At 52.2% G+C, this 11,794-nt stretch overlaps 2 protein-coding genes across 2 annotated transcripts in view; one reads left to right on the forward strand and one right to left on the reverse strand.

Moving 5' to 3' along the window:
• The first annotated feature begins 355 nt into the window (after nt 1-355).
• Nucleotides 356-8,278, forward strand: ABHD8 (abhydrolase domain containing 8). The gene is made up of 5 exons (XM_027845386.1): nt 356-563; nt 4,708-5,461; nt 6,062-6,232; nt 6,473-6,689; nt 7,139-8,278. The coding sequence occupies exons 2-5, from the start codon at nt 4,716-4,718 to the stop codon at nt 7,301-7,303; spliced, it is 1,299 nt and encodes a 432-aa protein (XP_027701187.1). The 5' UTR covers nt 356-563; nt 4,708-4,715; the 3' UTR covers nt 7,304-8,278.
• A 690-nt stretch (nt 8,279-8,968) lies between these two features.
• The window catches only part of ANKLE1 (ankyrin repeat and LEM domain containing 1), an 8,600-nt gene continuing 5,774 nt past the window's right edge, over nt 8,969-11,794 (reverse strand). The window contains exons 8-10 of the mRNA XM_027845394.1: nt 10,434-10,593; nt 10,220-10,349; nt 8,969-10,086 (exon numbers count right to left, since the gene is read on the reverse strand). Of these exons, the coding sequence (XP_027701195.1) occupies nt 9,914-10,086; nt 10,220-10,349; nt 10,434-10,593 (463 nt within the window). The 3' untranslated portion in view covers nt 8,969-9,913. The remainder of the gene's footprint in view (nt 10,087-10,219; nt 10,350-10,433; nt 10,594-11,794) is intronic.

Genomic DNA, 11,794 nt, shown 5'->3' on the forward strand with positions numbered 1-11,794 from the left:
GAAGGGAATTCCTATCAAGGTATAGACAAATGGATGAGTACGGTCTCTTCCAGCTGTGAGATTTGGTGACCTCCTGGCGACCCCCTCCCCTCCGAAGCCCTAGCCCAGATCAGAGCACCTTGGATGGGAGGGACGGGGATGAGGGGAGAAATGGGGGGAAATTGCCCTGTGCCCGCCTCCCTGCCCCCATGACGCTTCTGATTGGCTCTTATCTAGGCCAGGGCTGCCGGAGCTGCGGATTGGCTCGGGAGCCTGCCCATCCCCAAACTGTGTTCTTTCTCCCCCCCCCCACTCCTCCCACCCGGGAGGGATTTAAAGGGCCTAGGCGCTCTCTATGGCTACGGGATGCGAGCGCGTTGAGCGCTGCGAGCCCCGAGCCCCCAGAACCCCCGCGACCCCAGCCGGGCAGCGGGACAGGGAGAAGCCAGGCAAGAGCCCTATATCCTGTGCCCCGTCGGGCGCCTGCCACCATGTAGAGGCTAGCGACTGCATGTCGCTGTCGGTGCCTGGACTCCTGGGTCCCCCGCAGCCTGCAGCTCCGGCCCGCGGGGGCCACCGATGAGGTGAGCCCAAAGGACCTAACAACTAGAGATGGGGAGCAGCGGTTTGGGGGTTTGGGATGGGGAGGCGCTCATGAGAGGGGTTTGGGAGCTGGGGGGCGGGGTGAGGGGATTAAGGGTTTGGGGGCTCCAGTAGGGGGTAAAGGGGTGTCAAGGAAGCAGTGACAGAAGGAATTAGGGACTCCTTCGGGGCACGGATGGGAGGGTGGGGGTGGCGGTGGGTAGAGAATCTAGGAGGAGGCCCCCTGGGGTCAGAGAAAGGGATGGGGGATGGGGAAGTGATAGGGAGGGGTGAAGACGAAACCTTCCCCGACCACACCGGGAACTAGGAGGCAGAGATAGGGGGTCCAGGGGATCAAGGATGGGGTCCCGGGAAATGAGGGAGGGGTTGTCCCAGAGCCGCAGGGCTGGGGAAGGGAGGGAATTTGTAACTTGAAGCCCCCAGACGCCCCTGCCATTTGCGTACTAACCCCGTCATACCTGCTCCTCTCTGCCCCCACCCCCCATTTGTGCTGCCACTGCAGGTCCAGGATGGGGGCCAAGGCCCAGGCGGGTGGGAGAGGACGCAGCCCAGATCCCCTCCCGCCCCTGCCTCGGCCTCAGCCTCGGCCTCAGCTGCATCTCCCTCCGCATTAAGGACAGAATCAGAAATGTCGTTGCTCCCGATTGTCTCTTTTGGGGTTCCCTCCCCCCACTGTGCCCAGGCTCTGCCAGTGGGGCTGGAGCAGCTCTGGAAGAGGTTCCCCTCCACTTCAATTGGGCCTTAGGGAAGTCGGGTTGAGATAAAGTGACCTGGAATTGGGAAACTAAGCTGTACCCCCACTTTATAAGCAGGGTGACCTTCCCTTGGGACTGGGCGATGTTCCCCAAGGCCCAAGGATGTCTGTTATGTAACAGACAGGCAGGGCCACAGCCTTGTTACCGTGGTTACCAATGGGAGGGGGGGAACTGGGGCTGAGGAGAGAGACGGTAGAGGAGGCCTCTGGGGATGCAAGACCCAGGTCCTCCCACTATCCTCCCCCATCCTGGTCTCTAGGCCTTCCCTGTCTCATACCTGGGCTTCCCCTCCTTAACATTCCCCTGTCCCCAGCACCTATCTTCCCTGCCTCTCCCTCTGTCCTTTAACTGTGTCTTCATCCTCTGTCCTCTGCTTATGCCCCCCCCCCCTTGTTCCCTACCTACCCTATGTCCTTCTCTCTCCACATCCCCCCAGGCTCCCTGTCCTCCAGTCCCCTGTCTTCTAAACAGTGTGTCCTATTCCCCCCACCAATACCCTAACATCACAGCGTCTTTTACCTCTTGAGCCTGCATCAAGTGTTTCCTCCTCCAAGTACCTACCCTGCATATACACATCCACATCTCCCCACATATTCCCTTCCATATCCTGTCTCTCCCTCACCCACACCTGTCTCCTTCCTCTATTTTAACACCTCCTCCTGTCATACAGCTGACATCAAAGTCCTCTGAAATCTAGCACAGCCTTGAGCTTTTCAGTATTAGATTACCCACTCAAGCCATCCTGAAGCCAGATTGGATAGCTCTGTCCCTCAAAGCTCTCCTATGCTGTTCTGCCTTTGAGCATTTACTCATTCAATTCCCTTCAGTTGCCCAGGCTGGAATGGCCTCTTTCTCCCCCTGTCTCTGCCTTATTGAACCCTCTACTATCCTTTATAACCCAATTCAGTCAAATGCTATCTCTTCCAGGAAGCCTTTCCCAATCTGTCTGGTTGCTCATGACCTTTCTCTTGGATCTTAGAGACCCCTGGGTTTTTCCCCTCTCCAATATACTCAGGAGGCAGTTTAATGTAGTAGATTAAAGAGCTGACCTGGATTCAGGTCTCACCTCTGACATATACTGGGCAGTGTAACACATGGGCAAGTGATTTAATCCTGCTGAAACCTCTTTCCCCATCCCCTGTCACACTCTTAACTTTCCAAGGAGCAGTTCTGTATGGGTAGAGGGAGTTTGTTCCACCAATGAAATCACAGGTCTGGACCAAACAAAACAAAACAAAACACTTGTGTAATATATTGTAATATAATTGTATACTATAACTACATACTAGCCTGTGAGTCCCACAAGTACAGGGCATCTGTCTTACCTACATTTTGTATCTCCCCTAGCACCTAGAATCATAGAATCTTAAATTTAAGTTCAGAGCTAGGAGGAAATCATCTTGCCCAACCCCTTCATTTTACAGAAGAGGAAACTGAGGCCCAGACAGGTTAAATGACTTCCAGGTCAAATAATAATGGAACTAGAGTGTGAACTGGGGATTTCTGACTCCAGTTCCAGGACTGCTGTGCATACAGCACTCACTTAATATTTGTTGAACTAAGGAATGAAAGAATGAACAAATGAATGAAAAATACTCCTTTCCATTGTGTTGTCTAGTGTTATTCTTAGTCCTCTGTGATATGGGCCCTTCTACTATATCTTGTCTGTTCCCAAACCAAATCATCTTCCCCATCAAAGAGCAGTCCTTACCCCCATTCTTCCCCATGTCCGAGGTCTCTCCCTTCCAGTCTTTAACATTCTGTGAGTCTAGGATTCCATTCTTTTCACCCTCAAAGGTCCCTGGAGCTCTGACCCAGCTAGCCCCTCCACGCCTTTGAGGCCAGGCTTTCTTCCTTCAACCTCTGGGATCAGGAGACCTTACCTTACGCTCTGACCATCCCCCAATCCAATTCTTGAATGTGGAGCTGGGGTTCCACTACCCACCCACCCATCTCCACTGAAGTGAGGACAAGCAGAGAGGTTAGACAGTTGTGAGAATTTTCCTGATGTTTGTACTGTGGGTAAGGACTACTGAAGAATGGAATGGAGTCTGCCACCATTTTCCTGGCAGGATACTGTTTTTGAGGCAAGGACTCAAATTGAGCAAAGTGACTTCTGGCATTTCCTCCCTAACCAGAGATTTCTTGACTTTTTAAATCAGGCTATTCAGTTGTTTTTCTCGCACAGCCCAGCTCCTACACTCACTCCCCCATAGGATTGAGAAAGCATCCCCTGGAGCCTGGTATGAACAGTACTTCCTACAGGCTTGGACTCAATCCTTGATCCCTGGCCTGGAAATTCCTTCTGAGGCCTCCACTAAGACACCAAGTCTTAGCTAAGGCACCATCCATACTCATCACCTCTAACCTGGCTGGGACCATCTGTCTCCTCCTCCCCCCAGGGACTCAGAAACTCTGGGCTTTGAAACATACCCCACCACCAATTTTTTGTTGTAAAGAATGGTTCTGTAGGAACTGGGAAGGGAAGAGATATAGTGGGAGGCAGGGGAGAGGGGAGAGAGAGGGAGAGAGAGAGAGGGAGGGGGAGAGAGAGAGAGAGAGAGAGAAATAGGCACTGTAAAAACAAGATTTTTTAAAGTAACACAAGTTGAGATTTAGGTAAGGGCTTCCCTAACAAAGGAGGGTGATATAACAAGGTGCTAGTGGGCAGCAGGTAGTGGTGTGTGTGTATGTGTTTGAAAAGGATTGAACTCTTTCCTGCTCATTTTCCAAAAGGCTGGAGAGAAAAGGGAGAAGCTGTGGGGTGTGGGACTGGGGTGAGAGGCTATAAACCTCCATCAGGTAAGCCTCATTGCCTCAGCTCTCCCCAGGGTTAAGCTAGAATATTCATCAGGTTCTAAGCAACTTAAAGATCTAATAGAATTAAAAATCATAGAATCATAAAATGCCAGAACTCTTAGAAGGCCCTTAGAACATGGAACATAGAATGTCAGAGCTGGGAGGGCCCTTAGAACGTAGAATGAGGAATGTCAGAACCTGAAGGGACCTCAAAGACCAGTGGCAAATTAGAAAGAGTACTAGCTTGGGAATCAGGAGACCTAGCTTCTAGCCCTATCTTTGCCACTGACTTACTGCAGCACCTTAGACAGGGCACTTTCCCTCCCTAGTACTCAGGTTTCCTCATCCTGAAAATAAGACGATTGGACCACATGGCTTCTAACATCTTTTCCAGCCCTAGGTCCTATATCTAACAGGCCTTCCATTGCTGATAGCCTATGTTATTTGCCATTCTGACACTATACTTGAAGTCCCTTCTCGGTCTGACTAAGAGTCTCAGTAGAAGACCCCATGGTTTGTATCTTGTGTGGTACACAATCAGGTCCTCACCCCCAGTCCTCTCTTCCACCAGGACACACCATGCTGACCGGTGTGGCCGATGGCATCATGTGCTGCCTTCTGGGCTCCACAACCAATGCTGTGGGTCCCCTGGAAAGTGTTGAGTCCAGCGATGGCTACACTTTTGTGGAGGTAAAGCCAGGGAGAATCCTTCGGGTGAAGCATGTGTGCCCCCCGCCTGTGGGAGACCAGCCACCGGCGCCGTTGCAGCCAGAAGGGGAGCAGGGTGGGCTAGTTCACTGCAAGCGGCGCATCACCGTCTACCGCAATGGGCAGCTGGTGGTGGAGAACCTTGGCGATGTGCTTCGAGCTGACCTCCTGCAAGGGTACAATGGTATTGGTGAGCCCCCCTCCACCCTGGAGCTGGAGATGCCCGAACCTTCTTCCTCATTGGCAAATGGCCCGTCGGGGGAAGGGGCCCGCCCGGGCTCAGGGCCTGCTGGGCGTAGGCGGAGGACACGGCGTCCCAAGCGTACCATCGATATCGACTGTGAGAAGCGGGTCACCAGTTGCAAGGGTGCCCAGGCCGATGTGGTCCTCTTCTTCATCCATGGCGTGGGTGGCTCCCTGGCCATTTGGAAGGAGCAACTAGACTTCTTTGTTGGCCTGGGCTATGAGGTGGTGGCTCCAGACCTGGCAGGACACGGGGCCAGCTCTGCCCCCCAGGTGGCTGCTGCATATACTTTCTATGCTCTGGCTGAAGACATGCGAGCCATCTTTAAACGCTATGCCAAGAGGCGAAATGTGCTCATTGGGCACTCATATGGGTGAGGCGGAGGGGCGGCAGTGGGCGGGGAGGGCAGTGTCATGGGAGAGAGGGATGGAGGATACCTTAGTTCTAGTGCTTCTTCAGTCACTAATTTGTTGTGCAGCCTTGGACAAGTAGCCTCTCTGGGCCTTCCTTGACTTAAAATGAAAGGGGTCAAACTGTCTCTTCTAGGAAGGGCAGAGAGGGCAGTGAGAAGGGGCAGGATGAGAGTTCCTGGAGCAGGGGATCAAGAAGGAATCAGTCGTCCTCAGACCTCAGCCTATAACCGCTCTGAAGCCCAACCCTGAGTTAGACGGGGTGCTTCTCCCAGCCCGTGCCCCCTCCCCCAATTTCCACTGCTCCTTTGGGGCAGGGACTATTTTTTATTCCTCTCTCATCCCCAGCACTTAGCACACGTAGGTACTTAATTAATGATTATTGACTGACTAACATTAAGTGTCTGGCCCTTAAATGCTTGTTGATTGATTTAACTCTAACCTGAGGGGTTAGGTCAAATGGGGGGGGGGGGGGTTTGGGGGGAGGGTTTTTTATTGGAGTCACAGGGATTCAGCCTCTTCCTCAGTCTTGCTGAGCAGCCTACCTCTCCCCGCTGCTACAGGGTTTCCTTTTGCACATTCCTGGCCCACGAGTACCCGGAACTTGTTCATAAAGTGATCATGATCAATGGTGGTGGCCCCACAGCCCTGGAGCCAAGCCTTTGCTCCATCTTCAATATGCCTACCTGTGTTCTTCGATGCCTCTCGCCTTGTCTGGCCTGGAGCTTCCTCAAGTGAGACCTGGGGTCCACAATCTCTTTGGAAGGGGCTTCTGACTCTGATATTGGGGCTGGCATGATGCCCATGGGGTGGCTTTGGGAGGAATGTGTCTTTGACTTCAGGGATGGCATGATGCCCGTGGGGTGGCCCTGAAAGGGATGTATCCTGGCTTCAGGGCTGGCATGATGGCCAAGAAGTGGTTCAGGCCCAGATCCCCAAAATGATTTCTACCCCCTAACCCTTTACACCCACAGGGCTGGCTTTGCCCGCCAGGGGGCCAAGGAGAAACAGCTGCTGAAGGAAGGCAATGCCTTCAACGTTTCCTCCTTTGTGCTTCGGGCTATGATGAGTGGACAATACTGGCCAGAAGGTGATGAGGTCTACCATGCTGAGCTCACTGTACCTGTCTTGCTGGTGCATGGCATGCATGACAAATTCGTGCCTGTGGAAGAGGACCAGCGTATGGCAGAGGTATGGGGAAAGACGGGGGGCTGGCGCTGCTCTATCTCCCAGTCACCGATGGAGCAAGCTACAAAGGTCCCAGGAAATATCAGGCTTGGGGCTGGGGGCTGGATCTCATGGTGAGAATCCTGGGAGGCAGTGGAACCCAGAGAGGAGGGGATGGAGCTTTGGGAGGAGGGAATAGAATCCTGGATCTTTAGCTGATACTGGGTAAATGGACACAGGGATGAATAAGAAAAGAGAAAAGGATCCCTAATCAGACATTATGGGAGTCCAAAGGAAGGACTTCTTCAGTGAGAAGGTTAAGTTGCAGAATTTCCCCTCCGTGCCATCTCAGAGGGGCTGGGTAGTGCTTAGCTTTTGAGAGAACCTGACTCCCCTCAGGAAATGGTCACTTTGAGAGGCCTCCCCTGAGGCAAGGGGCTGGATGGAATGATTTCTGGCCTTGCCTCCTCCAGATCCTCCTCTTAGCTTTCCTGAAGCTCATTGATGAGGGTAGCCACATGGTGATGCTAGAGTGTCCAGAGACAGTCAACACCCTGCTCCATGAATTCCTTCTGTGGGAGCCAGAGGTCCTGGGGCCACCTGACCATCCTGATGCCAGTGCCACCGAGAAGAAATAAAGTGGATGGATGGACGGACAGACAGACCGATGGGGCGCTTTTCAAGAGGCTGGGAGCTGCAGGAGAAGGCGCCTTCCCTCAGGCCTCAGGGAGGGCCATGGTTGCCCTCCCTCCGGCTAATGGAGGGGGAGAGGAAAGCCACGATGAGGGGGTCCCTCCCCACCCAGGGATCGAGGCACCCGTGGAGGGCTGCCCAGTGGCATTCGGAGTTGTCCAGCAGGGCCAGACTGGCCACTGAAGGAGGGGGCTGAAGCCTCCCCCCAACCCCATCCCCCTTTCTTGCTTGTCTCCTTTGCGTACCCGTAGGCGCTATTTGGGGAGAGCGGTCCCCGAGGCAGACTGCCTGGGGAAAATCAGGGATAAATCCCTACCCTCCTGGGAGGGAGATGGGCCAGGTCTGGCTTTCTGGGAGGGTTTGACACCCACCCAGGCTGGCCAAAACAGCAAGGGGAGGGACCCTTCCCTTGCTCAGCTGTGGCCCCCAGCTACCCCCAGCAGGACTAGTTGTACCATCCCCACATTTCTAGGGAGCTGGAAATTACCCTCTCTATATTTAAGGACCTTGTACAGAAACTCACCTTCCTTCCATGTTGCAAACCCCACCCCCACCCCCCAATCCAGTGCTCAGTATTAAGGTCTCCTCCTTTGTCTCCCCAATGGGCATCTGTCTCGTGTATCTCTCTTTGCTGAGGACTGATTTCTAGAAGGTGAGACTTCTCTCTGTCATCAGCACTGCTGCTCCTGGGGAAGGAGCCTTCCTCCCTCCCTCCCCTCTGCCCCTCCCCCACCCCCATTTGACCAGGGACACCTATTCCCACCTGATGGGGCCCCTCCCAGCTGGAAAGCCCTTTTCAGCTTGAGAGAGGGGACTGCAGCCTGTGGAGGCAGGGATGGAAATGGGTGGGGGGTGGGAGAGACAGATATGGATTGTGCAGACCACGAGCTGTAGCCCAATAAATGTGACAATCAGCATCATCCATGGGCCTTGTGTGTTGTGAGCTGGGCTCATGGCATGGAACTTAAGCCCCCAAACCCAGGAACCTGCTTCTGGCAAGGCACCTTCTCAGAAACAGGTCTTTACATGCAGAAAATAAGACATGGGATTACAAAGGAAACCAATTAGATTGAAATAATTATCAAAATATTAAATTTTTTTTTTTTGAAGTTCACAGCCTGGGGCAGCTAGGTGGCACAGTGGCTAGAGCATTGGCCCTGGAGGCAGGAGGACCTGAGTTCAAATTCCCCCTCAGACACTTAGTAGCTGTGTGACCCGGGGCAAGTCACTTAAACCTGATTCCCCTCCCCCTCTCCCCCCACCAGAAAAAAAAAGGTGCACAGACCTCAGGTTAAGACCCCTGGTAGAAGGTTTAGCTTAAGTAGATGCTTCGAGGATTTGATGGAATATCCACTTCTGTGTGGGATCCTGTCGGAACAATCTGGATCCCAGAGCTTTGTCTACACGGACCTTGGCTTATGACATGACTCCCTCTCCCCTGGTCCCTAAGCCTTCTATCACAAGTCAGAATAGCCATTTGTAGGTCTGCTGATTCTCTAGGGGACAGGTTTGGAAGGAATGATGAAGTTCCAGAACAGGGGCAGCTAGGTGGCGCAGTGGATAGAGCACCGACCCTGAAGTCAGAAGGACCTGAGTTCAAATCCGGCCTCCAACCAAACACTTGCTGTGTGACCCTGGGCAAGTCACTTAACCCCAACTGCCTAAAAAAAACAAAGCAAAACAAAGCTCCAGAACTGGGACTAGCTGTGCGGCGTTAGGCAAATCACTGAGATTCAGGTTCTTCATGGAAGAAATCGTACCAGCTTCTGTAAATAGGGATAAAAAGGTGCTCAAGTGGGCTCGCAGTCTGGACTCTGAGTCGTGGCATTGTTATTTGATTTATAAGCTTCATCTTCTTGGGTGAGTCCCTTCTCCTTCCTGGGGCTCAGTTTTCTTACCTATAAAATGAAGTGGGTGGAGAGGATCCCTCCCGCCACTGGTATGCTAGGATTCTGTGACTAATATCTCCATCATCAATGTCACAAGACCTTGTTGAAAACCTTTTGGCCACTAACAGCACTAACATCTGGATGTACTGGGGCCTGTATCCCCAGAGCCAGGAATTGGGAGGGAAGACAGTAGCCAGGCCCCCATCCCCCTGGAAGAGACCTTTCGGCCCCACTGAAGTACAGGAGTGGCATTCCCACAGAAAAAGAGACACAGGACAGCTGAAGGGACATTGTGACTGGTCCGAGCTGCAGTTGGGGGCATAAGGCACAGAAATGAGGGCTGCTGAATCATCAGAGCTGACCACCTGTTGTAAGCTCAGCTCCTAGCAAAGCCTCGGATGGGTGGCTCCCAGTAGTTGGAGATGTAACTCAGAGCCGTTTCCTTGGAAGCTGTCAATACTGTCTTTCGTGGCTGGTCAATGTCTGGAGTGAATTGGGGTTCCTCAGGCCTGCACATCTGGGAGAGGCTGGAGCTGCTCAGGTGACACTCAGAGCCCAGTCTTCTTGTCTGAGGGCATGGATGTCTGATGGTCTCTCAGGCCTGTATCTCTGAGAGATGGAGCCATTCATGGCTCAGTTTCAACATCCAGAGCTTGATGCTGCCACTTAGGTACTCACTTGGATGTCCGGGGGCCGAAGCTGCCTCTCTCCCTCTGCCAGGAAGATGCCCAAAGCCCGGTGCAACAGGTGTACACCCAGCCGTCTGCGCCGATGAGGTGGCCATCTTGCTACGGCACCATAGTAGTGGCCTTTCTTCTGATTGGAGAGCACCTGCATCCCTGGGGAGATAAAGAGACCCTCATTCATACAGAGGGAACTTGTCCCACTCCAGTGGAAAGTCTGGGGTCTTCCCCAGGGAAGGGGGCTTGTGGGGCAGGGCCAATCCTATATGCTGCCCTGACTGGCACACACCAAGGGCATCCACGAGGCACGCCTCCCTTGTATAGGCTTCTACTGCAATGACGTTTTGGAAGCAGTGCAGGGAGACCACACCGTGGCCACTTGCCCAAATGTCCAGGATGCGCTGCACCTTGGGGCAAGTCTATGGGGAGAGAGACTCGGTTGCAGATCCATCAATTTAGTCCTACTCCAGGCCCCTCCACTTGCCCTCTTGCAGTCCCAGCACCTGCTTTTGCCTGTTCCGTTGATGGCGCAGGGCCTCGGAGAGGTGGGAGTATGGCCGAGCCCGAGTGCCCTTACCCACGTAGAAGATGGCATGAGTAAAGGTCTGGAAGCATTCAGCTGGGCTCAAGATGTGGCATCGGGAGGGCAGGTTCTGGGTCACCCTGGGGTAAAGACAAATGTCCCCACAACAGAGATGATACCCATGGTGCCAATCTATCCCACACTTTTCCTCGATTACCTGTTGGTGCCCAATTCATCATCCCCTGATCAATGTCCAAACCCCCTTCACTCCAACACCACCACTGCCCTGATTAGTGACCATTAAGTGACCATCCATTAAGGCCTGGGAGCCACCTTTCTATGTTTTTAACAGTTCTCATTTTAAATGTTGAATTTTTTTCTCAGATTAATTTTTGCCACGAACTTTTTCCAATCTATGTTCTTTTCATTTTGATCACATTTCTTTTTGTTGTACAGAATATTAACATTTTAAATCAAGGCATTTATCTCATCCCTAATGATTCCTTCTATTTTCTTTTTGGTGGGAGTGGGGGGGGGGTGGTGGTGAGGCAATTGGAGTTAAGTGACTTGCCCAGAGTCGTACAGCTAGCAAGTGTTATGTTGTCTGAGGCTGGATTTGATCTCAGGTCCTCCTGACTCCAGGGCAGTGCTCTATCCATGGCACATGATTCCTTGTATTTAAGAGGGAAAAAATTATCTCCCTTCTACAATTAAGATAAGCACATTGTTCCATTTCCTTCCATCTTTTTTTTTTTTTTTGATGAAGCATTTGGGGTTAAGTGACTTGCCCAGGGTCACACAGCTAGTAAGTGTCATGTGTCTGAGACTGGATTTAAACTCATGTCCTTATGACTTGAAGACCAGAGCTCTATCCACTGAGCCACCTACCTGCCCCCTCCATCTTTTTTTTGCTAGTTCTTTCTTATGTTTACGTCTATCATAAAGCTGTAATTCACTGGGTTTTATGGTGCAGGATGCAGATCTAACTCTTTTCCCAGCAAGCTGCTAATCCATTTACCTTTAAAAAAAAATGCTTTGCTAATGGGTTTTTTCATATCCTTGCCACTTACGAATGACTGTCTCATCCCCACAGAACTCTCTTCTAACAAACCAACCAGTTTTCCCACGTCCATTTGTAAATAACGAAGGTTTCTCCAATTCCTTTTTTCCCCTTTGTAAAATGAACATTTATCCTTTGCCTGTATTTTATTAGGTCTGAATTGGGCTAGATGGCCTTTGAGAGCCCGACTGTGTGAATGCCAGAGCTGGAAGGATCTGTAGAGTATAGACTACAGGATGTCAGAGCTGGGAGGGCCCTTAGAACACAGAAAGTCAGAGCTG

The sequence above is a fragment of the Vombatus ursinus genome, unplaced genomic scaffold, assembly GCF_900497805.2.
Source record: "Vombatus ursinus unplaced genomic scaffold, bare-nosed wombat genome assembly UNPS02014961.1, whole genome shotgun sequence".
Taxonomy (NCBI): domain Eukaryota; kingdom Metazoa; phylum Chordata; class Mammalia; order Diprotodontia; family Vombatidae; genus Vombatus; species Vombatus ursinus.